At 37.5% G+C, this 27,114-nt stretch overlaps 1 protein-coding gene across 6 annotated transcripts in view; it reads right to left on the reverse strand.

Annotated features, from left to right (window-relative positions):
• The window catches only part of mov10l1 (Mov10 like RNA helicase 1), a 50,395-nt gene continuing 23,281 nt past the window's right edge, over positions 1-27,114 (reverse strand). For 3 of the 6 annotated variants that reach the window (XM_069909414.1, XM_069909415.1, XM_069909411.1), the window contains 13 exons: positions 25,141-25,259; positions 22,529-22,607; positions 21,326-21,513; positions 20,669-20,815; positions 17,585-17,706; positions 15,653-15,752; positions 14,324-14,485; positions 12,044-12,217; positions 6,082-6,231; positions 5,636-5,743; positions 3,237-3,377; positions 2,906-2,995; positions 1-494 (listed from right to left, as the gene is read on the reverse strand). In XM_069909414.1, coding sequence (XP_069765515.1) covers positions 489-494; positions 2,906-2,995; positions 3,237-3,377; positions 5,636-5,743; positions 6,082-6,231; positions 12,044-12,217; positions 14,324-14,485; positions 15,653-15,752; positions 17,585-17,706; positions 20,669-20,815; positions 21,326-21,513; positions 22,529-22,607; positions 25,141-25,259 — 1,586 coding nt within the window. In that variant the 3' untranslated portion in view covers positions 1-488. The remainder of the gene's footprint in view (positions 495-2,905; positions 2,996-3,236; positions 3,378-5,635; positions 5,744-6,081; positions 6,232-12,043; positions 12,218-14,323; positions 14,486-15,652; positions 15,753-17,584; positions 17,707-20,668; positions 20,816-21,325; positions 21,514-22,528; positions 22,608-25,140; positions 25,260-27,114) is intronic. The other 3 variants (XM_069909416.1, XM_069909413.1, XM_069909412.1) reach the window with 3 other exon arrangements.

Raw genomic sequence — 27,114 nt, forward strand, 5'->3', positions numbered from 1 at the left:
TGTTTTAATGTCGTTTGTTCAACAAGGGGTTTTGAAGCTGAAGCCCACATTTTTTTTTAAAAGGGCACCCTGCACTCTATTTGATAATTTAAAATTCAGTTCTTCAAAAGGTTTAATTTTTTGCCTTGTGTCAGCGCTCCCTCTGGTGGCCTGATTCAGACTGAAGAATCTGCAATTCCAATTGTTTTCATTTGCAAATGTTTTTAAAAAAAAATGAATTGGAGAAATATTAAAGCTCTCTTTTTCCTCTTTAAATGGATGCAATAGTTAGAATGTACAACAGTTACAGAGTGGTACTATGAAACATACATAATCTTAACTATTTCATCTTATTTTATACATCCCAATGGCAAAACAAGTCTCAAGAAATAAAGGATAACCTCTAAAGGTACAATTGAAAACCAAAATCAGCAAGATTTTGATGGAGTCTTCTTGTTGGTAACGCTGTAGATTTTTAAAAGCGGGTCCTTTTGACAACAGTGCACGAATCACACCTGAAGATGAGAAAAAAAGTGATACAAGTGCTTCTGAGGCAAGTGAATTTTATAGATGGGGTCTTTCATGGATTTGCTTATGGGAAGAGGGACCAAAGAACTAATGTATGATTGCATTTAGAATATCTTGAAATAAACACTACATAAACCAATCAAATTGAAGTCACAAAAGGTCCAGACTTAAAACATTGACCATTCCTCTCCATGGATTCTCTGATCTGCTGAGTTCATCCAGCAACTCTTTGCTTGTTTAACATTTCAGAAGCTACAGGTATTGTTTCTCTCCATTACATGATCTGCTCAGCCTAGCTTTAGTAGGACTGCATATACCCAGCATTGATAAATAACACTGGTGATCATGAAAATCACCTTAAAAGTTTCCTATTATGTATTTTTTTGGAAAAAAAGATAAAATATTGACAGGAAATTACAAAATAGACCATCTACTGGGATATTGGCCACAAAGCAAGCTGTTTTGGTCAGTCAATACATGCCTGGGCATGCACTCAGTGCAGGTGATAATGCAGATGTGGCCTTCCACCACAGGATTAAAAATAAAAGAAGCTCGCATATACAGAAACTATGCTCTTAATGATAGCATTTATCATCTTCAGGAAGATTCAATACAGCAGAAATGTCTCGTCAATGCCACAACAGCTGTCACGTGAGTAGACGCTTAATGCTAAATTCAATAAAAGTTAGTTTCTTCAATTTCCTATGCAAAACTGATACTATCTTTGCATTCAGCTTGAAGCGGTCAATAATAAATTCCCCAATTATTTTTTTCAGGAAGCAAACATTTCAAAAGAAATTTGTCTAGTGAATCAGTGGCATTAATAGTCTTCTGAGACTTTCTCCATTTATTTCCATGCTGCTCTTTCCTCTATTTTTCAACAAATATTCATTTTGGAGTGAGAGGACAAAACCCAGAAGCTCAACAATGGGGGTTGGAGACTGGAGAAATTGAGCCATCTTCAATTGTGCGACTCAGAAATCAAAGAATGTCCCCAGTTAACACTATTGTGGCCAGTTAAATAGTTCTGAGTTTCTATCCAAGCATATCAATGGATTTTCTGTCTGCCTGTGTGTGTGCATTTACTTTGTTTACTCTTGTTATTTTCACTTTAATCTGTATTTGTTCTTTCACTAGGATGCTCACAGATGCAGCTTACTATTAGCAGGCCAGATAGCATCTGTGAGTAGAAATTGTCAAAGTTTTAGCTCAGGATCCTTTAATCGTGGTGAGAGAAATGGACTGGATGTCAATCCATCGGACCATAAGAGTGGCAGAGAGGATCACTGGAGTCTTTCTTCACTCCCTCCCCCAATCAATATGATCTTCCAGGATCATTGTCTGAAGAGGATGCACAAAATCATTGAGGAACCCTTCCACCCTACACAGCATCCTTCAGTTGCTCCTGTCGGGAAAGAGATCCAGGAGCATCAGCCACCACCACCAGGCTGAGGAACACACATACATATTTATCCTGCATATGTATTGCTTGTTTGAGAACACTGTTTTATTGGATTGTACTTGACTTCAGGTGTTGGGTGGGGAGAATTAGTTTAAAAAAAAGTAGGTGAAGAGATGGAAATAATGCAAAGCAAGGATTAACTGAGATTAGGAAAAAAAATCAATCAAGTGTCGTGGGAGTGTGGAACGAGCTGCCAGCTGAGATGATGAATGTGGGCTCAATTTTAATGAATTTGGAGAGGTATGGAGGGCTATGGACTTGGAGCAGGACAGTGGGACTAGGAAAAAATGGTTCAGCACAGAAGGGCTGAAGGGGCCTGTTTCTATGGTTCTAACAGCAATGGCTGTTGAGGATAGACATTTGTGTGGGAATGGTAAAGGGAACTGAAATTGTTTGCTATTCTGAGTTCAAGTTTAGAACCACCAAGCACAGATGTCTGGTCTCATCAAAGTAAAAAGCCAACACCCAATACACAAGGTTGAATGATGTCCATGTAAAGCTGTGCCTCACCTGGAAAGTCTGTTTGTCTCCCTGCACAGAGATGACAGGGTAGATGTTGGGACAAGTTTTGTAGTTGTAATTTCAGCAGATATCCTTAAATGGGTGAATGGTGAGAGAATCCATAAAGTGGATAGGTAGGGAAAGGTGTAGTTTATAGTACTGAAATCAGTGGGAGACCCGGAGGAAAGTGGGGACCAGAAGGATGTGGTTTATTCATGGCAGAAGAGGGGATCCATGTTTATTAAAGGGGACATCCTGGAAAAAGGGAGATAAATTTAGAGAAGGGTTTATTTCCTTTCAAGAGACAGTAAGAGGTATAATCCAGGAAGTTGTGGGAATCAAGTTTGTATTGGATATCTATGGATAGTTTGTTTCCTGAAAAGGTTTAGCTGAATTGTTAGCTCAATTTAAATGGCAATATAGGAACAAACTTACTGTCAGAGATAGAAGTTCACTTGGGAGATTGCAACCAGTATATGCATCATTTGAAATGCAATATTCCAGAAGTGCAGCCCAGCATGGATCCTGTAATGATTTACATATTTTTAAAACAGCTTTAATCTTTATGATTGCCATAATAGCATCAAGGGAGTACTAGTTAATTTAAATGATATTTACTCTTTCATTAATGTCAGTTTAAAAAATGCCTAGGTCAATTTTCATTCAACTATTTTAGGATCAATGACATGCATGTAACATTAATACTACTATTACACCATGTTGTGCAGATGTGCATTAAAACAAAATCAAAATTCATTCTACCCACCTTGAGGAGAACATGAGGATTCCCAACCAAGATCAGTAATGCTTTAGCTCTGGTGATTGCCACATTAAATCTTTTTGGGTTGGAAAGAAATCCTAAAACATTACGCACATCTTCATACAGATTTTCTTCATTGGATCGTACCTTGGCAACAAGTAAATTTTTTGCAAAATTTATCAAAAAGGCAATCCAATAGAAAAAAAACCATAAATGCAATATACTTATTTGATCTGATCTACTTTCAATATCCTCTCCAAGAACAAAGTGAAATAGGTTACTGTGTAAAAAGTAATCCTGCAAAGCAATGAAATATGGGAGGTTGATCCACCTCTACTGAGCATGTATAAACCATTACCTATATCTCCATACAACCAGAACTCATCTGCCCACCTCACCCCAAATAAATCCAGCATTTATTTTGATCTATAAGAGTAGACATAAGGACCGCAATTTCAATATTGCTTCAATGTTCAGTACTTCAAGAACATTATCTTGTTATTCAAACTTATAAAGATGCAGATTTATCTGTGACCTGCAAATTCGGTTATATAATTTGAATATGATTGAACAAGAGATAGCAGAGGAACTAAATGAGTATTTTTCATTAGTCTTCACTGAGGAAGACAATAGCCACATACCTGATAGTCACAGAGAATAGAATTAAGTACAGTCAAGTTTACTAATGAGATGGTGATAGTAAGCTAAATAGACTAAAGATAGATGTCTCCTGCACTGGATGAGGTGCACCCATGGGTTCAGAAGGAGGCAGCTTTGGAGATCGTGGAGGGATTGGAAATTATTTTCCAAAAAATCAATAGACTCTGGCATGGTTCCAGAGGACTGGAAGGACGCAAATGTAGATCTAGTGTTTAAGAAAGGAGGGAGGCAGAAATAAGGTAATTATAGGCCTTATGGTCTGACGTCAGTAGTTGGAAAGTTATTGGAGTCGATCCTCAAGGATGATGTTATGAAATACCTCGAGGAGCATGACATGATCAGTCCAAGCCATGGGGCTTCACGAAGGGAAGATCCTGCCTGACCAACCTATTGGAATTTTTTGAGGTAATTTCAAGAAGGATGGATAAGGGAGAGGCTGTGAATGTTGTGTATTTGGATTTTCAAAAGGCCTTCAATAAGGTGCCGCATAATAGGCTGCTTAATAAGATGAGAGCACGTGGAATTACAGGAAAAGGACTAGATTGGGTGGAACATTGGCTGATAGGCAGAAAGCAAAAGATGGGAATAAAGGGATCCTGTTCTGGTTGGTTGCCAGTTATTAGTGGTGTTCCACAGGGGTCTGTGTTGAATATTGATGGTTTAGATTATGGATTGAATGGTTTTGTGGCCAAGATAGGTAGTGGAGTACAAAGTGATGAAGAAACCAAAAGAGATTTGGTCAGCTTAGGAGAGTGGGCAAAGAAATGGCAGATGAGCTATAATGCTGAGAAATGTACATTTTGGAAGAGGAAATAAACAGGCAGATTATTATTTGGATGGGGAGAAAATTCAAAACTTGGAAGTAAAAAGGGACTTAGGGGTCCTTATGCAGGATAACCTAAAGGTTAACCACCAGGTTGGATCAGCAGTAAAAAAAGTGAATGCTATATTGACATTCATTTCAAGAGGAAGAGTGTATAAGAGTAAAGAGGTGTTGATGAGGCTCTATGGGGCACTGGTGAGACCTCATTTGGAGTACTGCGTGCAGTTTCAGGCCCTTTACCTTAATGGGATGTAATGATGTTGGACAGAGTACAGAGAAGATTTACCAGGATGATTCCTGGAATGCAAGGAGTAATATTTGAGGTACATTTAGTGGCTCTTGGACTGTATTCACTGGAGTATAGAAGAATGAGAGGGGATCTCAGAATCATATCGAATGCTGAAAGGATTGGACAGAGTAGATGTGAAGAAGATATTTCCCTTGGTGGGCAAATCCAGGACAAGACGACACAGTCTTAGAATTAGAATAGAGAAGAGGAGAAATTTCTTTAGCCACTGGGTTGTGGAATTCATTGCCACATAGAGCTGTGAAGGAGCAATAACTGGTGGGGGGAGGGGGGTAAGTTTGAAAAGGAAATTCGTAGGTATTCAGTTAGTCAGGGTATCAAGGGATTATCGGGGGAAGACCAGAATTTGGAACCAATTGGAAGAATGGTTTAGACTCACTGGGCCGAATGGCCTACCTCTGTTCCTTTATCTTGCAAACAGTAATGTACCATATTGAAACATTGCACCACTATTACACTAATCACAATGCAAAATCTGAAAGTACAGGTTATACAGTTTAATTTTAGTAGAGTTGCAAAAGAGAGACTGTTTCCAGATTAAGATTGAATGTTATTGAATCGTCAACACGGATTAAAGATGCTTCAATGGCAATATCTTAAATCAGTGGAACTTACTGTTGACACAATTATAACCATTTTCTCCTGGCCTTGAAATTCTTCAACAGATCCAACCTTTATGTCCTCAAGGTTAACACTTCGGAGGAGAACTCTGATTTTTTGTACCTGTGTCCATAAAATAAAGTTATACAGGGGCTTCATTCCCTGTATTCCCCAGGACTGGGGAATTTAAGATTTTCATTCTGTGTTGTGCATCTTGCTCACAATCAGCATTAGGTCTGGTTATTTGCCCTTGTAAGCTTTCCTATGTATTTTTGTAAGAAATTACCACCTGTTTGTTTTCAACCTTTATCTTAACAAAACTTTAATAGTAAAACATTATTAACAGGTAAAACAAACATCAAAGGTTAATTGCAATGTAGATCCTTTCATGTGGGTGTAAGCAAAAGATGAATTAATGAAGTCACACTAGTGCAGAAAAGATATCAATTTTTAGGATGTACCTGCTTTTGGTAGGGTGTAATGATCCCAATGTCACAAGGTTGTACTGGGCTCGTGCAAAGTTTTGCTAGCAGACAGCAATAACGCACAACCTGAACTGCTTCTTTAGGGTTGAACCATGATGGATTATTAGCTTCCCTCATTTCGTCTCCCTGAAATGTAAGCATTCAATTATAATTAGCAATAAAAAAAGTGGAATCTGATACTTGAATGTAATGAAATGTCATACATCCTTTCCTGAAACAGTTGTACAGTATGGAAGAGCATTGCAAGGAAATGCAATAGATTTTTGATATCCCTAAGAGTATTTCTTGTATAATTCCATGCAGCTTTGTGTATTTCACAACACAAATACAGTGACAAGGTAGTGAGTAAAATCAACTTCTCACAAGTTACTTTCTTGACACCATTACTGAGAAAGATTTGGGTGGTTAGAAATTCATTATTCCATTTACGTATGGAGTTTTCACCATAATTACAAAGTGAAATTGGCAACAACTTCTGGTACCCATGCATGTACTCTTTCACACTGAATTCTAAAAATTCACTGTTGATGATATCAAGCTGCTTCAGAGCATGTGGTGTTGTCATTTTTCTTGAGGCCAAACAGCACAATCTGATGCAAGGTTTAAGACAATTTATTTAAAATGTTCAAACCCATAGTAAGAACAAAATACACTGCCTTGTTTCATGCATTAAAACTCTTATGCCTTCATAATTTTAAAATATGTGGGATGTAACACTTTTCATTCAGTCTAAAATTTTCTCTGCCTTTTGGGCAATTTCAATGCCTCATGAATGAGGCCAGGATGACAGAGGAGGAGTATTTTGAAAAGTGCAGAGCCAATAAAACACAAAAGTACTGGAGAAACTGAGCAGGTCCCGCCACTTCCATAGGTGGTGATGTTATATAACCAACGTTTCAGGCCCGAGCCCTTTGTTAAAGCAGGCAGGCACCTGAATAAGAGGGGAAGAAGAGGTGGCAAGGGAGGAGCATAGGCCTTAGGTGGACAGGAGAGGAAGCCTGAGAATTGATCAGGAATGCTCTGTGAATGCAGAGCTGGAGACGACAGAGAAGGGAGGGAGAGACGGAGGGTCTAACAGAAACCAAAGTCAAGGTTAAAAGCTCCATAACCATTGCCTTGAAGAACATTTTAAAGACTCTCGGCAATTGGAGAGTAAACAGTTCCTCTCTACTCCATCCAAACTATGATAGATTGTACAATGCCCCTGAATAAACTCATTATATTGTTTTGCTTTTAAAAAAATATCTTTATTAATTTTGATATAGCATGTACATAGAAAACAATTATGATGTGCAAAATATGAATGATATGACAAATTAGGTAACAGAAAAACTATATAACAATCATAAACCAAACTTGCATCTTTTTCCACGTACAGCGTGATTCTAAACCCTATGCCCTAACCAAAGGTGTATGACTGAAGAAAATATGTACTTCATTCATGAAGTAAAATGGAAAATATTAAGATTTGAAAATAATATTATGTCTATAGGTTATGAATGGTCCCCACAGCATTCGAAACCTTGTATTTGAATCACATCTTTTCTAAATTTAAGCAGGACATAATGTCCTTCAACCATTGAGCATGAATGGATCGGGCAGCATCTTTCCATCTAAACAATAGTACTCATGTAGCCAGGAGAGATGCAAAAGATAAAGTACAACATTTAATTGGAGTTAAGAGGATTATCTTCTCCAGTTGCACCAAAATGAACAACCAGAGGATTAGGTTCCAAATTTACATTTAAAATGAAAGAGAGTTTTAAATACTGACAGCAAAGAAATGTATAGCAGTAACATGGAAAACTGAGAATTTGGTAAAAATAGATGGAATATTGAAATGCAAAATTGTATATCTTTAGAAAAAATTACATAGTTTAAGGAATTGAATTGGAAACTTTTTATGAATAGAAGTCCATCCACGTCCTCCACTTTGCCCATCCCTCTCAGTTCGTAATTAGAAAAAAATCAATGAATATTATATATGTTAATAAAATTATACATGTAGAAGTAGGTGTTCTTTCTTTTCCTTTTTTTCACTCTTTTGCGGGAGAGGGGGTTGGGGAGAAAAATTAAAAATTTATTGTATCATTTTCTGGTTTATTATTGAATTTATACTTTGTATTGATACAAATGATAAATAAAATTTTCAAAAAAAGTTTTAAATACCTCCCTCCAGTATTTTTCAAGACTAGGGCATGTCCAAAATGTATGAATTAAAGAAGCCTCTTCTCTCTTACATTTATCACAGCAAGGATTTACGAATGAATAGATAATTTAACTTTAGACGTATGAACCCAATGAACAACTTTAAATTGTAATAAACAATGTCAGGGTCATAATGATGCATTATTAACTATCTTAAAAATTAGATCCCAACCTTCTTCTGTCAATGTAAATTTAAATCTTGTTCCCAGGCATTTTTAACGAGAAGGGTATGTCTCAGACCCACCAACCTATCATAAATAATAAGATATTAAACCTGTGCAAAAATATTGTAGCCTAAATAAAACAACAATATTTGCTTCAGGTGGCCAAGTAAAATTCTGAGATTTAAGAAAATGTCTGATTTGCAGATATCTGAAAAAAATGAGTAGAATATTTGGTAAATTGAACTTTCCAGAAAGCTGTTCAAATGACGGAAAATTGTTATCAATGAAAAGATCCATAAAATAAAATCTGATCCAAAATTGAATTTTTCTAAAATGACGTATATTAAAGTAAGAATAATGATTTTAAATAAAACCTGTTTAAATAAAACCTGTTTGTTCTTCAGATGGTAAAATATTCTCCAATCATCTGGCCAAAATTTTAGCCAGAATTTTTACATCTACATTTAATAAAAAAATTGGCCTGAAAGAGGAGCATTCAGTTGGATCTTAAATGGAAAATTGCAATAAGAGAAGTACAAGTTTCCATTAAATGTTGGCTGGAGATTTCCTTGTCTGAACGAGTTCGATAACACCAAACTTAAATGAGGTGAAAGTAGATGAGAAAAAAATTTGGAAAAACTCCACAAGGAACCCATCGGGTCCTGGGGCTCTTCCCAAGTGTAGTGAAGAAATAGCAGCAACTGTTTCCTCATCTGATATAGGCACATCTAGTCTCATTTGTTCATCCAGAGAAAGCCTGGGAATATTTAGACAATCCAGAAAATTTTCCATCGAATCATTAATGTTTGTAAATTCAGAGTTGTACAGCTGAGAAAAGAATTTTCTGAATGTGTCATTTATCTCAGAATGATCTGTAGTAATCTTTATAATTTGCCACTTGGCTGGAAAACCTTTCAGATTGTTAGCCAAGAGCTTGCCTGATATATCACTATGCATGTAGAACTGATTCCTACTCCTTAACAATTGGTTTTCAATTGGATACATTGAAATAAGATCAAATTTAGCTTGAAGTTCAACACGCTTTTTATATAACTCAAGATTTTTGGTTTCAGCATATTGTTGGTCAATTTGTTCAATTTGATTAATTAATTCTAATCTCTTTAGTGGCCATTCTTTTTAAATTCACAATTTAAGAAATCATTTTCCCCCTCAGATAAGCTTTCGTAGTATCCCAAGCAATCAGACTCAAAGTTTCTGATGAATTGTTTGTGTCAAAGGAAAAGGTTACCTGCTTCTCCATTAAAATGTCAATGTCTTTTTGTATGAGGAAAAATTGTAAAAGCTATAACACAACAGGGGCATGATCTGATATTAGTATAGTTTGATTAACTACAGGATTGGTTGATTATCAATAAGAAAGTAAACTATTCACAAATATGTTGGATGAACGTGTGAAAAGAAGGAATACTCACTACAGTTTGTTTAAAGAAAATGCCATGTCAGAAATGCCATAATCTGATAGAAAAGAATTAATGAATAAAGTGTATTTATTCATTATAGCAGGTTTAAGAATGATCAAAAGCAGGGTCTAACCAACTATTTAAGTATTAGAGAGTATAAATTCAGATCCGATATTAAAAAAAAGTTCACAAAAATCTCATCATCTGCATTATGGACATAAATATTAGCTAAAACTACTATTTTATTATTTAATTTCTCTGAGATAATAATATATCGACCATTTATATCTGATATGACTTTGTGATGGACAAAAGGAATACTTTGATCAATAAGAATCGAACCCTACCTGTCCCCCTGGCTTTAGCCTGGAAGGAGAAGTGAAAGTGTTGCCCCTTCCACTTTATCATAAGGAGGGAATTATCAGAACTATCAATGTGTTTCTTGTAAAAATATAATAGTTGCATTAAGCTGTTTCAATATGTGAAAATACCTTATTTCTTTTAATCAGATGATTCATACCTTTTATCCAGCCATCAGATGGCAGCCTTACAGTAAAAATGAGAAATGGGTGATCTGATGTAAAAATTCATTATACTAACTGTGGGGTACACCACCGGCCTACTGCAGGGGGCAACCTTTGTACCTCCAGGAGTGTAAGGGAACAGGACAACACCTGGTCGGCTGTCAATCAGTCAGCCTGAATGAATCAAGCCCCACCTGGTCGGGTGTCAATCACCCTCCGGGTTATAAGCATGCGCCGGCCTCCCGAGGCCTCACTCAGAGTCGCTGCAGCCACAGCCAGCCTGGCTCTGTGGAAGTCTTTGTGGATTAAAGCCTGTTGTACAGTGTTTACCTGATGTATGTCTGATTCTGTCTAACAGCACACCTCACTAACAAAGTACAAACATAACAACCTTGAAAAAAAAATTTGCCCTTCCTTCCTGAACCAGAAAGCTGCAAAAGAAATTGCAACAAACTTAACCAACCATAACATTTCATTCCCAATTAATTCTTCCTGCTGGATTGTTGACATAAACTTCATTGCTGCAAATGTAAATGTGAGCTACCCTTCCAGACAATGATTAATTCTATTATGGGTACCAATGAAACAATAACTAGTTGAAAATTTCTCATGAATTTTTCCCCATAAAGATTAATAATTCAATATCTTTAATAAAAGAAAGACACCAAGGTAATATTGAACTAATATCACTAAAAGAGAAAAAAATATGTATGCCCAAGTATTCTTCTCATATTAATTCAGAGTTAATAATAGAAAGAAAAAGCCTGTTATAAGGAGCCAATGGTGTTTGTAAGTAAAATCCTGCAATTGCAGGGTCTGTGCCCAACATTGCAGTGCCTGTGCTCAGCAATGGTCATGAGTCAGAACTCTGGGGAGCAGCGGACTGGTGCAGGGCACCAAAAACAGGGTGAACATCCCCAATTGAGAAGGAGAAAAAGAGATGGCTCTATAGGATAGTAACCACAGCAGCAGACCAGCAAGGGGTTGAAGGACACACATAACCTGTCAGGAGTCCTGCACAGGTTCTGGGCTACTGGAGACTGGCTCATAGGAATCAGGTATCAGAACCGGGATTCGAGAGGATACTGTGGGCAAGAAGGGGTCTCGAAGGGCCTCAGTTACTGAAAGCTTCCTGATCATGTCAGAGGTTTAGATCTGGAGTTCCCAATGAATTGAACAGGAATCTGTGCAACTGCAAAGGGCACAGTGGTGCTGAAGGCGAATCCATGGACTCAGTGACTCTGAAGGGACTCTCTTTTGCTACTCTTTCTCCTGTTGTCAGGGGTGCCAATTTCATGGTGACTCTTTGTTTCCTTTATACCAGACAAAAGTTGAAGTATATCATGTATGTTACTTTTTAAAAATGTATTATTACGTGACAATAAAAGGAACCTTGATCCTCCATTAAGGGAACTAATTTTGCACACGATACTGCAGACGTGGTCTCCCTGATGACCGAGATAAATGAAACATTATATTCTTACTTTTGTAGGATGCAAGATTAATACTGAACCTATGAAAAATATTTTCATTAAATCTATTAAAATAAAAGTGGCAACTAAAATATTTCAATTATAAAAGGTTTAAAATCTTTGGAAATGTATCATGCTCAACCACATACCCGGAGTGCATGAAAAATGATTGGAAATCCTTTCTTGGGTAATTTTTCCCAGTTACAAAATGTATTGGCCACAGACTGATCCATAGACATCTTTAGTTCATTATGATAGAACAGTTTAGATGGCAGATGAAGCAATGATGAATGTGACCGATAGTTGTTGACCAGTTTTGTCACCTAAAAATAAACATTACATTTCAATCACAAGTTTGAATACATGTACAGTTTTCTGTACACTTCATCTGTCTTAGTCCACCTTACCAAGGTATTTCCAAATCATACTAAACTAAATTAAAACCAGTCTATGAATTGTTTTTTCACTCCCAAGTAGTACTAATCAAAACAATTTTCTCTTACTCATTGCAATTAATGGGCATTCAAAATTATTGGTAGAATTATGTGCTGATAATGAAAGGCAAATTACTTCACTGACATTCAGATGTGCTTTGAACTTGAAAGGTACTGGGGTAGATTTTATATTAATCTAAAGACCTGGTGGGTGGGTCTACAGGTCAACATCTCCAAGGATCTGTCCTTGAGCCTCACTTTGATACAGTCAGAAAGAAGGCTTGCCAGCAGCTATACTTTGTGAGGTATCTGAGGAGATTCAGTAGGTCACCGAGAGCATTCTAGCTGGATGCATCACTGCCTGGTATTGAGGCGCCAACTCTCAGGACGAGAATAAACTCCAGAGGGTTGTTGACTTGGCCTGCGACATCACAGGCACCAGACTTCACTCCATCGAGGACATCTACACAAGGCTGTCTTTAAGAAAAAAAAGCAGCCTCTATCCTCAAAGACCCCCACCGCCCAGGCCATGCCATCTTCACTTTGTATCCAACCATCGGGAAGAAGGTACAGGAGCCTCAAGACGAGCACTCAATGGCTCAAGGACAGCTTGTAAGATCTTTATAAAATGAATGTTTGCACTATGATCCTGTCACAAAACACTGAATTTCATGACTTGTTCGTGACAATAAGTTCTGATTCCAACTTTTGCACTGGTGCTGGTTTCTGCCCTCCTGAAAGCTCTGAAGAAGGCAAAGGAACTTAAAGGAATGGGGGATAAGTAAAAAGACAATTATTGATGTGTGACATGACTGGAAATGAACAGGACTCTTGACTTTATGGTCAAAAGAGGTTTCAACATAATTTCACCAGAAATCTGTTGCATGTACTACAGCTGCCAAGTAGAAATAATGTCAGAGTATATACAGAGATCTTGGTAAAGCTTGGATTCTCTAGTTCCTCAACCAAGAGGATTTTGCTTTTATAAATAGCTTCAAGTTACTGCTCTACAATCTAATATTGTTTTACATGAAATAAATACATTTTAAATTTCTGATTCCTTTTGTACCTTTCTTTTCACCCCTCGGGTTCTGTCTGCAATTAGCTGTGAAAACTGATAGTCAAAACAAATTAATTACTGTCCAAACCTGCTCAAAACAAAACAGAAGATAAAGCCCATAGACACGAGCCAATTACAACAACGAAGGTCTAATTTCTCCCCATTCAAAGAATACAAAATTATAAATGTGCCTCCATTTGCATGTCAAGAAACTAAATAGAGTCCTGCAACCAAATGACCAACAGAAAAATAGCACTAATCTGGTCCACAATGCAGATAAGTGATAGGGTAAAGTCTTTGGTTTGTGGCCCTGAATGCATTTGGGATTGGTAACCGGACCCATGGCTACACTGCCACTGTAGCCTGTGTAAAACAGACTTAAAGAATGGGTTACTGAATTAGAGGTATAGTTAGTTCCTTAATAGTTTAAGCTATTAACTTCACTATTTGAAACTGTAATGGCCTCACTGAATGATCCCTCCGGGATATCCTCTCCAAATATGGCCATCAAGTTCTCCAGCGTGACTTCCCTGTTCTTCTGCATTCCCTTCTGCCACATCTATTCAACCCTGAAACAAAGCTATCAATCCTTGCTTTCCCTCAGTCATATTTTCATGACTGCAACAACACAATTCTAACCTCAGTAAAACTCTTGGTTCTGGTACCGCTGGGTATTGGTAGATGCCAGATAAGTGAATTTGCCGGTTGCTTGAGATTGCATGTTGCGTGGATTGGCAAATGGTGAACTTAAATCGAAACATTCGTATTTTTACCCATTTCTTTTCTGTGATTTTTTTTGCCCGATGCTTGAGGCTGCCAGTCGCTTAAATTTTTGAGGCTGCCAGACGGTTGAATTCTGGACCACAGGGGTTTTATTGTACTGTACAAAATGGCAAATGCAAACCTATTGCCAGTAAATCAACATCTAAACTCACCAAAAGTGGATTGTAGGATCCAAATGCACAGAAGGCATCATCTCTGGAATACAAAGACTGGGTCATTAGTCTCTCCAAAAATGAAATAGACAGACCATAGGTTGTTGCAATTCTAGACTTTATAATCGGTCCCAGCTGCATTGGATCTCCAGCAAGCACAATCTGTTGGTTTAATAAATAATTACACAGTTAATTATTGTTCCAATTTAGAGAAGTTGTTCTTCATTTATCTCTTATTCCTGTACACTGAAGACATTAACAATCACAGAATATAAATACTACCTTCTTTTGAAGTCTCACATTCTCTCTAATGAAATTGAAAGTTCAGAATGAGTCCATGGAAAATATTTAATGGACAATCCTGTTAACCATCTTTATTGCCAACTCTCAAAAGATCTCCTACCGGACAAAATATTCCATGAAATGTGAAGAGCAAAGCTACCAAGTTTGTAGGTTTATCAAAAAAAATCTCAAATTTAAATACTGCAGTAAATCAATTTTGAATATTAATTCAAATTACAAATCTTATGCTCAGTCCTACTCCATTTACTGCAGCACTAGCTTTTACAATAATTTTGGCTATACCCAGTGGATTTTTCAATTCACTGATAGGTGAACAAACTGAACTGTTATAGATTTTGCTTAAGAAAGCAGGGTATACGAGAAAATGAAAAAATGTCCCTGATAATGATTCTACAGTAAAGCCCTCAGTATCCAGCACCTATGGGGATTGGTGGATGCCGAATAAGTGATTTTTCTGCTTGCTTAAGATTGAGTGTTGCTTGATTGGCAAACTAATGGTAAGGTTCGCCAATTTAAAATTTCTATATTTTTCACCTATTCATTTTCTGTGATTTTTTTTTGCCAGTTGCTTAAATTCCGGATAATAGGGGTTTTATTGTATTGCAATCAGCACGATTTGTTCATTTTTTGAAATCAATCAAAACTGAGGAACTTGGAAAACTTTTCACCTGGTATTTTCATAGGACGTGGACTTCCGACAGAACTAAATATAAATTCTGCACAATACAAAAACACTACGGATGCTGGAACTCAAAAACAAGGAGAGCAAATACTCAGCAAATAATATTCAGCAAATAATCAGGAATCATTGGTAGAGAGAAAAACAACCTTTCAGCTTTTACAGAATGTATTTTTTTCTCAAGTTCACAATTTCAGTTAATCAGATGAAGATTTTCAGTGGGAGCAAGAGTCGAATTATACTCAAGAGATGTGTCAAGTGAGTGAAGAGCCTATGTTACCACCAAAGGAACAATAATGTTCTGTCCAAACCAAACCCAATCTAGCTTATTGGTTATCATGCCATACCTGTCCATCTTTCTCAGATACCAGCAACAATGGGATGAGACATTCAGGTTCACTAGCTTGACCAGCTTCATCCACAAAAACATGAGTAAAGTGTCCAGTCCTTCAAGGAATTGTGAAAGCAAAAGTATATAATCAGCCACTTTCGGAGGAAAATTTCATTTTTATAATCACGAATCATACAAAAAAAACCTCCACTAAAAACACAGAAGTGCTGAAGGTTTCACAGCATCCATAGGAGGCGAAGATATATTACCGACGTTTTGTGTCTGAGCCCTTCCTCAATGTACAAGTAAAAAGCAGGTAGGCGCCTATATTAAAAGGCAGGTGAAAAGGGAGGAGTACAGACCAACAGACAAGAGGTGATAATTAAGTATGATAAGAGGACAGGAGCAGAGAGGTGATAATTGATCAGAGGATAGGCTGTTTTTTGGCTCAGTGAAAGGAGACAGAGGGAAGAGGAGAGGGAGAGGCAGAGCTAAAGGAAAGGAGACATAGTGAAAGATGGGGGTGGATGCTAACAGAAACCAGAGAGGTTAGTGTACCCAGAAGGAATATGAAGTGTTCCTCCTCTAATTTGCAGGTTGTCTCAGTCTGACAGTGCACAAGACCATGGACAGAATGTTGGGAAGGGAACCGGGACATTCCCATTATTCTTCCCCCTCTCATTCTTTCTTTTCACCAGTCTGAGGAACAGCTTCAGCCTGAAAAGTCTCTTATGGAGACTATATGACCTGCTGAGCTCCTCCAGCATTTCTGTACTTTTATTATAATCAAGGTATCTGCGGACTTTCATGTTTCAATTAACCTGAACTGCTACATGTCACCAAGTGATGATTTTTAAACATTGAACATTCTTTTGTCCTTGATTATCTTTCTATTCTTTTACACTATATTAAAATAAACTAAGCTTCTTAAGTGAAATGAATTTTAACAAATATTTTAAGAAAAAAAATGAGAAATATAGCACAACTTTGATTATCTGAAAACAAATTTGGCAAAATCCTCATTTATCTGATTTAAAAAAAACATTTTGGATAAATGAGGATATCCGAAACAAATCAGAAATTCCCATTTGTCCAATTTTTTTTTCCCGGAGCCGAAATGACCGTACAGATTAAAAAAAAATTCACTCGACATGAAATTAGAACAAAGATCATCCTTGTTTCGGATAACTCCCTCCCTTCTCCCTTTCCACTCCTTTACCTTCCCCTATTGACTTTTCTCACCAACTCTCCCTCTCAAGCTGCATGCCACTGTCTCCCAGCTGCAAGTGGTCAGAAAATCCCTTGACCCAGCATCATCAAGGAAAGCAGGTTCCTAGACAGGAGCGCAGACATCGGGGTCCCAGTCAGGAGTGGGGCCTCGGTGGGGAGCTGTCAGTGAACGGCAATTTTTTGGTGAGAATTAAACATTATTTTAATGCTTAAAAAGCATTCCCTTGTTGTTTGTTCTTGTTTACAAGTAATTTCTGTTGCTACTGGACTGTTTTTAAAAAAAAAACTGACCAGTTATCTGAAAGAACCATTAACGTAGGCCTGGTCCAGAACATTTGGGATAATCGGAATTGTACTGTACTAAGCACAAGCCTAAACTCAATCTCTTCAAATAATTATCACACTTTTGGATGTTTCCCCTAAGCGCACTTGGTAAAATTTTCAAGGCCTAGTCAATATGGGGGGGGGGAGAAACAAGAAAAAGTGGATGATAGTTTAGAGGACAAATTACAGTGAATTTTTTAAGCCCACAAACCAGGCTGACCAATTACACCCAAATGACTGTATCCCCAGTACTTTTTGAACAGTGGCACCCAGAGGAAACCCAGGCAGACACAGGAAGAATGTACAAACTCCTTGGACTGTGTTGGATTCGAACCCCTGTTGCTCGCACTGTGCTTGCCATGTCACTCAAATATCACAAAATATTTCATTGTACCTCAATCCAATTTGAAAGAACAACCCAGCTGTGCTACAGGTGCTTATAATTATCCTGCAGCGTGAGGCATCCCAGAGATCTTCTCCATCTTTACTGTAGAGCTGCACAATTTCAGGAATATACTGGAAAGCAAATAAATGGGTTAGATTACAAAATTATCATTTCTGTTCTTATCACAGGTTATTTATGGCTAGAAATGGGATGTAATCAAACAGCGTTAAAGCCAAACATACTAAAAGTTTTTTCTGTACTTTTTATGCTACAGAAAATATTAAAATCTTTATTTTCTATGCAAATATGTCTTCACTGAGGATTACCCTAATCATACTATTTTAAGAGGATGTGAATGCATAATCCAAGAAAGAAAATGATGAATTAATATTAGAATGAGTAAACAGATTGATTTTGAAAACAAAATATTCCAACAGAATCTTGAAAAACGCAAAAAGCAAAACAGGAGGTGTGGGAATGAAAAAACCATATCAAAACAATACCATGAAAAGTTTTTTTTTAACCAAATAATGAAACAAATCAGACAGCCGCACCCTTATCCAAACACTTACCATCAAATGGGCAATTTGTTCACTAACAAATACAGCTCAGTTAATCTTAACAATTCAGATCAATAATAAACGGGCTGAAATATACAAGTTTTCTTCACTAATTGGCACCTTCTCCAAAGATAGTCACATTCCTGACACACAACTCCCCTGAGATAGGAAAATGTCTGACTTTAGCTAAAAATGTTGCTCCAAGTTTTAAATACAGGAATACTGAACTTTTATAATTCCAGAAGAAAATCTATTTTGTTAGCTTTAAAAAAAAGCACACACACATACATTTACTAAATGTATGATCCTGGTACCAAAACAAGTTACAGTAAAACTATGGAAAGATAAAACTATATTCAGAAATGTCTTTTGAAGAAGAGAATTTCAAGCTCAAGAGACCAACAAATTTCGGAGGATGACCACAATTTCCAAGGCCACTCCCTTCCTTTCATACTGTGGAGTGGCAGCCCCATTAATTTCATCATTTATTTGTTCACACTGATTTCCTTCAGTTTCGTTCTCTCACTGGCCCTTGGGTTCCCTACCAATTCTGGAATGCTCTCTGTATACTGCTTTGTGAAGGCATAACAAAAATGTGTCAATTGTTCTGTTTTGCTTGCATTCTAATTATTTTCCATTTCTTATTGAAGAGGACGTACAGTGATCATCATTTAATATCTCCTGGTCGTTCCTGCTAGCCCCACAAGAGTGGAGGTTTGTGTCTATCAGGTCAGCTATTCAGCTCCTGCAATGATTCCATCCTTTAATAGTTAAGTTTCTGAAAAAAAAGAGACTCAAATATCCCTGCAGGCCAAATCCACAATCAACAGTTCCCTGTAGTATTTTAAGTCAAGATGGCAAATGAGTGATCCAGAACCAATGGCCCAACTCCTGCAGCCAAACAAAATGCAAGCATGGGAAAGCTCAATAAATCACTACTGCTCTGGCTTGGGTTCACTAATATTTGTACATTGTACATTGTTACTGTATGTGCACCATGGGCTGGATAGGCGCTGTTTTGACAGGTCTGTGTACTTATTCCGCTTCTGTTCACACTACTGACCAATGACTGCATCACCAGATCCCACTCCAACAGTGTCATCAAGTTTGCAGATGTCACGACAGCAGTTGGCTTCAACAGCAACAACGATGAGTTGCTCTACAGAGGTGGTAAGTCTTGTAAAATGTCTCAACATGGACAAGATGAAGGAGATGATTGTGGGCTTCAGGAGGACCAGGAACAACATCCTTACACTACACATCAATAACTCTGTAGTAGAGAGAATGGAGAACACCAAGTTCCATGGAGTTCACTTTAACTTGTGACCTATTCTGGTCACTCAACATCTCCTGTCTGGAAGATGTGACAATGACTCTACTACTCGAGAAGATGGAAGCAGGCAAGGCTACCGGTCACCATTATATCAACATTCTACAGCAGCTCTATTGAGAGCATTCTGGCCTGCCGCATCAGTTGCTGAAGAGAAATGGATTGGAGATCAATCCACAGGACCATACGAGCAGATCAATGGAGTCTCCCTCTCTCCTCTACATCCCACCTCCCCCCCCTCACTGACATGATCTACCTGGATCATTGTCTGAAGAGGGCTCTCAAAAATCACGAGGACCTTCCACCCTGAAAATAGTATCTTTCAGCTGCTCATGCAGGAAAGAGATCCAGGAGGATCAGAGCCAGCTCCACTAGTCTGAGGAACAGCTTCTTCCCACAAGCTGAACAACTAAAGGAACTGCTCACACTAACCATCCGAGACTCTCATATTCTTGAAGCACTATTTATTTATTTGTATAAATGAATTCTTGTCCTGCATATGTATTGTTTGTCTATATGTGTATTATGTCTGGTTGTATGTCTGTGTGTTTTGCACTGAGTACTGGAGAATGCTGTATTGTCAGCTTGTATAATCAGATGACAATAAACTTGACTACAATGGGACGATTATACTCTTGAACTTGAATGCAGAAAGGCAATGTTTTAATGAGATTCTGAAAGCTGTATCCCAGTAAAGTCTCATCACAAGCATGTGAACGACTTTGAGAGGAAGATGTTGAGAATACTGAATATCCAGATGTAATGTCATAGGAATAATCATTACACAGAACACAAAATTAGGATTCAAGTGTCACAGTAGACATGTGATCAAAAAGAGAAAAGGAAGGCCAAAGTGAGGATGTGAAAGGAACACCTGTATTTGCATTGTTTTTTCACACCGTCTCTTTCAGGATATCCACAAACACTTTACAGAAAATCTTAAAAGTCTAGCCATTCAGGTAATGTAGGAACTGTGGCAGCCAACTTCCACCAAGCATGCTCTCAAAACCAGCATGATAAACAAGTAGAGCATACAGGAAGATCTGAACACAGGGCTGTGCAAGCAACTGGAAAGGAGATCCCTTTGTTAACAAATCCCAAGGCTAGCTACATCTTGGTCTTTTTTGACTAGAATGCTTCTGACCATGGTGGTTTCCTTCTATCCTGGCAGCGCAACATTTTTCTCAGACTAACTGATCATACCTCTTCAGGTCTGCAGGTGGCATTAACTCTCACCATGTCTCCTTGCTTCAACAAACTGCTTTCGTGCAGCCGTAAACACAACAGGTCAGCAGCACTGTTGGACGGAGCAGTCGCCAAAATCCGACTGTCTGGCAAAGTGAAATAGATCTAAAAATAAAACCAATGCCAGGATTAAACACTGCTCAAGACAAAAAAAAAATGTCAAGTCATGAAAGGTAGCCTTCTGGCACAGGCTTGTGAAGCAAAATCCTGCAACTGCATGAAACCTGCCTGCCTTAGAGATGACCATTTGGAACTCTAGGCAGGTGGATGATTCCACCATTCAACAACCAGCCATGTCATGACAGTGCAACACAGTCGCTATTTCACCATATGGCCAGACATTGAGTGGCAGGGACATACTGACAGATGATAAACCACTTTCACCTGTAACATGTGTACAGGTCAAGATCTTTTCCATAGATGGAAAAAAAAATCACCCTGCACTGATGCAGGCAAAAACGAGACCACCACATTAAGCAAAGGGAAAAGTTCCATTCTCTGGAATGGTGTGATGATTAAGTTCAAATATAGACAACAACTCCCTTCACTGGATTCAAAAGGCTGTGATAAGAAAATGCAATCTTAAAATGCACTAACATACAAGATATCAAATACCTGCAAAATAGCTTCAAGGATGGTTACAGTTTTCCCAGTGCCAGGGGGGCCAAACACAATGTACGGCGTTGGTCTGCACTCTCCACGGACAATATGTATGACTGCAGACCTTTGATGCTCATTCAGCTGTAAATTGTAAAAGTTGCATTCTTTCTGGTTGGATGGTTCACCTTGAAGATCTTTTCTTGCTGTTTTATTGTGGAAATGATAAGGAAAGTAAGCTTTTTAACAGTCTAGCATATTTAAATGTTAAAATACTGCAGCATAATTCTAAAACATGATGCAGTAGAAATCATTAAAACAGAAATGACAAGATTCAAGACAAGCCTTGCAGGATGTTGGTTTGATCGAAACAATCCTGATGCTGATTGCCTGAGTTGATCTCAGAGAAACCTTATTATGTGACTAAAATGCGGATTATCCCAAGGATTTAGAAAGTGTCTCTGCAAACACTTGTGTCTGATGTGATTCAACAGTTGGGGCATGGAAAGGGAAAGACACAATTCTGCCAAAATACTTCAGGAAAAAGGAGGAAATTGCTTGTTGCAAGTTGCAATTTAGAAAAACTATCTCAGACATCACATTTCTAAATTGGGCTTAACCATGAATTGTAGCAACTGTAGCATAGCAAGTTACAAAGGTATGCATCCTATGGAGGTTGGATCTCTGACTCAGGACCCAAATGCAACTGAGTAAATCAACCCAAAAATATTTATACTGTATATATTTATTTGAATGACATCTTTATGTATATTTACAATTATTATTTGGTGTGTATTGTAGGTGTAGGCATGTGCATCATGGTCTGAAGAAAGCAGTTTCGTCTGGTTATCTGTATGGTCAGATGATAAACTCGAATTTGATTGTGTGCGAGTTTTGACACCATCAGGTCTACATTCTGATGAAACATGTGGGTTCTGGCTGGGTCAGGAGGATTTGTTTAACATTACTGCATATTAATAGTAAAATAATAATGTCAGACATGCAGTGAAAGTTGTGTATGGTTGAGGAAAAATTACGAGTTCAGATTGACTATAGTTGGGTCAATTTACTTTCCCATTCAAAGTGATCCATCTCGCCATAGAAAGCAAGGATTGAATTTTTAGAAAATTGGAATATGTGATGTGCACTCAGCTCAACCAATTTGTGCAGAAATAGCTGATCTGTTAGGCACAACCATTATGACAGTTGATCCTTCCTTACCATCTGTGTCTCCAGTATACTTCCTCGAGTTACCTTTACCAGTACAGGAATCAGTTAACTCTGCAATTGTATCCTTCCCCTGAAAGAGTATTGGAACAAAACGATAATATCTAGCAATTTGACATTTAATACAAATTAATTCTTGTATCATAAATGCTAAATCAACAATATGGTAACTTACGCTTGTTAAACTTCACTTCCAAAATGCCATCCCCTTGCAATCAAGCAGCCAAGTCTGACATGGACTACTCTAAATAGTAGTTTATTAGGCTACCAATGAATGGCCAGATGGCTTCCATTGTTTTAGAAGTCTGGAATTCTATCTGCCTTTATTCTCATATGAAAGGATAGAAGTAGTAAAAACACAAATGATGCAGGAACTCAGCAGGTCTTGCAGCATCCATAAAAGAAAAAGATTTTTAATAAACATTTTGGCCTGAGGCCTTCTTTAAGCTACGAGTAAAAAGCAGGCAGGCGTCCTAATTAAATGGCTGAGGAGAAGGAAAGAAAGGACAGCGGGCAAAGCACAGACCAACAGGCAAAAGGTTATGGATTGGAGGATAGGAGAGAAAAGTTGAATTGAAAGAGGGATGGGATGACTTTGTGAAATCAGAGCTGGAAGAAAGAAGACACAAGGAAAAGGAAAAAGAGAGAGCAAGAGGAAAGGAGAAATAGGGATTGATGGGGAAGGGGGCCTATGGAAGTCAAACAAGTTGATGTTGATGCCATCTCATTGGGAAGTGCCCAGATGGAATATGAGGTGTTGTTCCTCCAATTTGCAGGTGGTCCAGCAGACCCTGGACATACATGTTGACGAGGGAATGGGGTAGGGAATTGAAATGAGTTGCCAATGGGAGGTCCCAGCTACTGCAGCAGAAAGAGCAAAGGTGCTCAATGAAGTGATCTCCCAGTCTGCGTCCAGTTTCTCCAATGTGGAGGAGACCACAACAGGAGCATTGGATGGGACCTTAATTATTTATTTGAGATCTATAGCTTTAAAAATGGGATCACTGAAGTACATTTAATTGCACAGGGTAATTATATTACAGATTTTATAACTTGCAAATTGACTTGCCAAAGATCAATCTTATCAAATTAAATATCTTGGTATACAAGATTTTGGAAGGCATTCCCATGATGAATTGTAGAACATTCTTGGGACAACAATTGTCAGAGTCCAACTTTATTGCAATTCAAAAGTCCTGAAGTTGTCTCAAATTTAGACACATCTCTCTACAAATCTGTGGATAACCACAAGGTTGGGCCAGCTCACCAGAGCTACACACTGCTAGGAATACACATGTTAAAATAATTCACTATTTCCTCAAATATTATCTCTTTTCATTTTATATTTTAAAATCACTTATATAATCATTATCTGGTTTTTAGTCAGGTACAAATCCTCGTTGTGAAAAATGCAAAATCGGTGATGATTCTCTAATTCATATGCTCCAGTTGGAAAAATATTGGAGAGTTTTTCCAAACATTATCGGTGATTCTTGATTTAAAATTAAAACCAAATCCCTTAGTTGCTGTTTGTAACTGGAGGTTTTACTAACTCCAATTAAAGGCCACATTTCATCTTTTACTTCGTTGCTGGCCAGATGTGCTATTTTGATTAAGTGGGAAGATAATACCCCACCTATTCATGCACAATGGCATGAATTTGGAAAAAATTAGATAAGCAATTAATGATTCAAACATTAGAATGCAAATGTTATGGGGCCTGTTCATGGATTATTAACATAATCTCCAGGTTCAGTGTTAATACAGAATTTTGACACGGAGTTGTCCCATTTCAAAGTGAACTACTTTGTTTCAACCACTTTAACTTTCAACCTTGTTTGGGGTTAGGAGTTTAGAAAATTTAAATGTATTAAATTTATTTTGTCAATTCTTTATTATTATGGCTGAGCTTCAGGAAATCATACATAAGATTTTTCTTGCAGTGCTTTTCTTTGTCTTTTTTTTGTCGCACATTCCATAATTGTATTGTTCAAACTTATTACTAATGAAAATCTATAAAAGTATTTTAAAAAGATAATCATTTTCCATTTTACCTAAAAAAATTGTATCAACCAAAATAATTGAGCAACTAGTTACTTGAAACTGATAACAAGTTAGTCTGGGTTTCTCAATGAGCCAATTTAGTAGTAACTTTTTGTTTAAACAATTTCAACTCACATTTCCCCAAATAGCAAGGGAATTAAAATTTGAAATTTAAAAAGTAATTTTTTAAGATGTTCAACCCAAAGGTCAAACTCTAGGGCATCCTGCACAAGGAGTCCCAAGACCTTCTGAACTTTGAATTCTCTCTCCATCTAAATAACAGTCCACCGGTCTACCTCTTTCACCAAAGTGCATGACTGCACACCCTCCAACATTGCACCCCATTCACTACCTCCCTGTCTACTCTCCCCGCAACCTCTCCACGTCCCTAGCACTACTTACTCCACCATCCACCTTGGTATCATCTGCAATTTTAGCCACATTTAAAAAAAAAAGAAAAATTTGTGACCATGCCAGAGTTAAATTCAAATATTTCAGCATACCTCTCAACACACATTTTTCCTCATCTATACGTGTGATAAAAGTGTGATTTTATTTCTTACATTCTTGGCCTGGTTTGGCGACCTGAAGCACTTTTCCCCTTTTCTCATGACCTGATGTATGTCATTCCATGTAGTAACAGTCAGTGGAGATTTGGCCAAAACCTTGTCTGGAAACAAAACTGGGGTTGGGATGGATAAAAAGGAATGGCTGATTATTGACTGGATCAAAGAAATACAAAATAATTCAAAGCTATCTGATTCTGTTTGTTCATTACAAAGTTATATCAGTCTTCCATAGGAAAGTTTTTGGTGAACCTCATAAGATGCTATCATGAAGCTCAGTGGCACCCTAATTGAAAAGAACAACTCCATTACCAGGAGACTCAACACAAGAATTACTGTCTGAAATACCTGCTCACTCATCTTTAAGCCAAACATCATATCAATTTTCTTTTCTGCAAAAATTGTATTTTGTGAGAACTCAACTGCATTACTCAACCAGGTTGGAAAAAAAAATTCAACATACAAAAGACAGGTACAATAGTTCAGTCGAAACAAGTGTGTTATGTCTAAACAAGGGAAACTACAAGGGGATGAGGAAGGAATTAGCCAGGTAGACTGGGAACACAGGCTATATGGAGGGACGGTTGAGGAACTGTGGAAGACTTTCAAAGAGATTTAATCATGGTGCTCAACGAAAGTATATTCCAGTTAAAAGCAAGGACAGCAAGAGTAGGGGTAACTAGGGAGATAAAGGAAGGCATCAAACTAAAAGCTTGAGCATTCAAAGTAGCCAAGAGCAGTGGGAAACCAGAAGATTGGAAAACCTTTAAAAAGCAGCAAAGAACCACTAAGCAATAAAGAAAGGAAGATTGACTATGAGAAAATATTAGCACAAAATCTAAAAATGGACAGCAAAATTTTTTTTTATTATATAAAGTGCAAAAGGGTGGTTAAAGTGACCCTTTACAAGATGAGAAGGGAGAACTGATATTGGATAATGAGGAAGTGGTGAACTTTGAATGACTATTTTCAAACAGTCATTTGAATTATTTAAAAAAAAAATAGACCACACTTATTGACTTCATTTTGCTTTAAAACTGCTCATTTTGATAAATAAAGCATGCTGTATTTGCTAATGAATAAACTATCAAAATATTCCTACTCATCACTTTTTTGTTCCCCATAAATTTTAATTTAAAAAGTATTGCTCGAGAATCTGGACCAACCCAATCCCCATCCCCAAGCAGTCAGGATTTTTGGACTTCTACTGTAGATGATCAGACAATTGTCAACAACAATTGCATGGACTATATATACCTCTCTTTTTCATGCCTTTAACCTCTGAAGTCTCCCCATAACATTCAAAATGAATGTCTCAACATGATTGTTAAATTTTAATATAATGAGTGTTGCAAACCACAAAAATGTTAATATCTACAATATTTCATTTAAAAGATATTACTTCATGTGCTAATCAAACATTTTTCCTCAGTGCTAAGATTTGTTAGGCCAAAGTCCACCCACAAATAATGTTAATTTTTCTATTTCTGTGTCCATTCACAAATACATAATCATACATTTCCTATTTTAATGTATTATTTTACATAACAGACCACTTAAAACATCATACTCAGATCAATAAATGTATTAAATTTATTGTCATCTAAATGCACAAGTACAACCTGATGAAACAGCGTTCTCCGGTCCCTGTTGCAATTTAGATTACAATCTAATTACCATGCACTGGATATTCTACTTCCATTAAATAACCTGAGAAAACAGCATTCTCTTGTCCTCTGTGCAAAACATTCAGATACACAACCAGACATGTAGACATATGCAGGACAAAGTATTCTATCTATAAAAATAAATATTGTTTGTACAAATGAGAGTCTCAAATGGTTAGTGTGAACAGTTCCTTTGGTCATTCAGCAGTATCACTGCCCTTGGGAAGAAGCTGTTCCTCAGCCTGGTGGTGCTGGTTCTGATACTCCTGTATCTCTTCCCCGACAGGAGCATCTGAAAAATGCT

Source organism: Narcine bancroftii, chromosome 13, assembly GCF_036971445.1.
Source record: "Narcine bancroftii isolate sNarBan1 chromosome 13, sNarBan1.hap1, whole genome shotgun sequence".
NCBI classification, from domain to species: Eukaryota; Metazoa; Chordata; class Chondrichthyes; order Torpediniformes; family Narcinidae; genus Narcine; species Narcine bancroftii.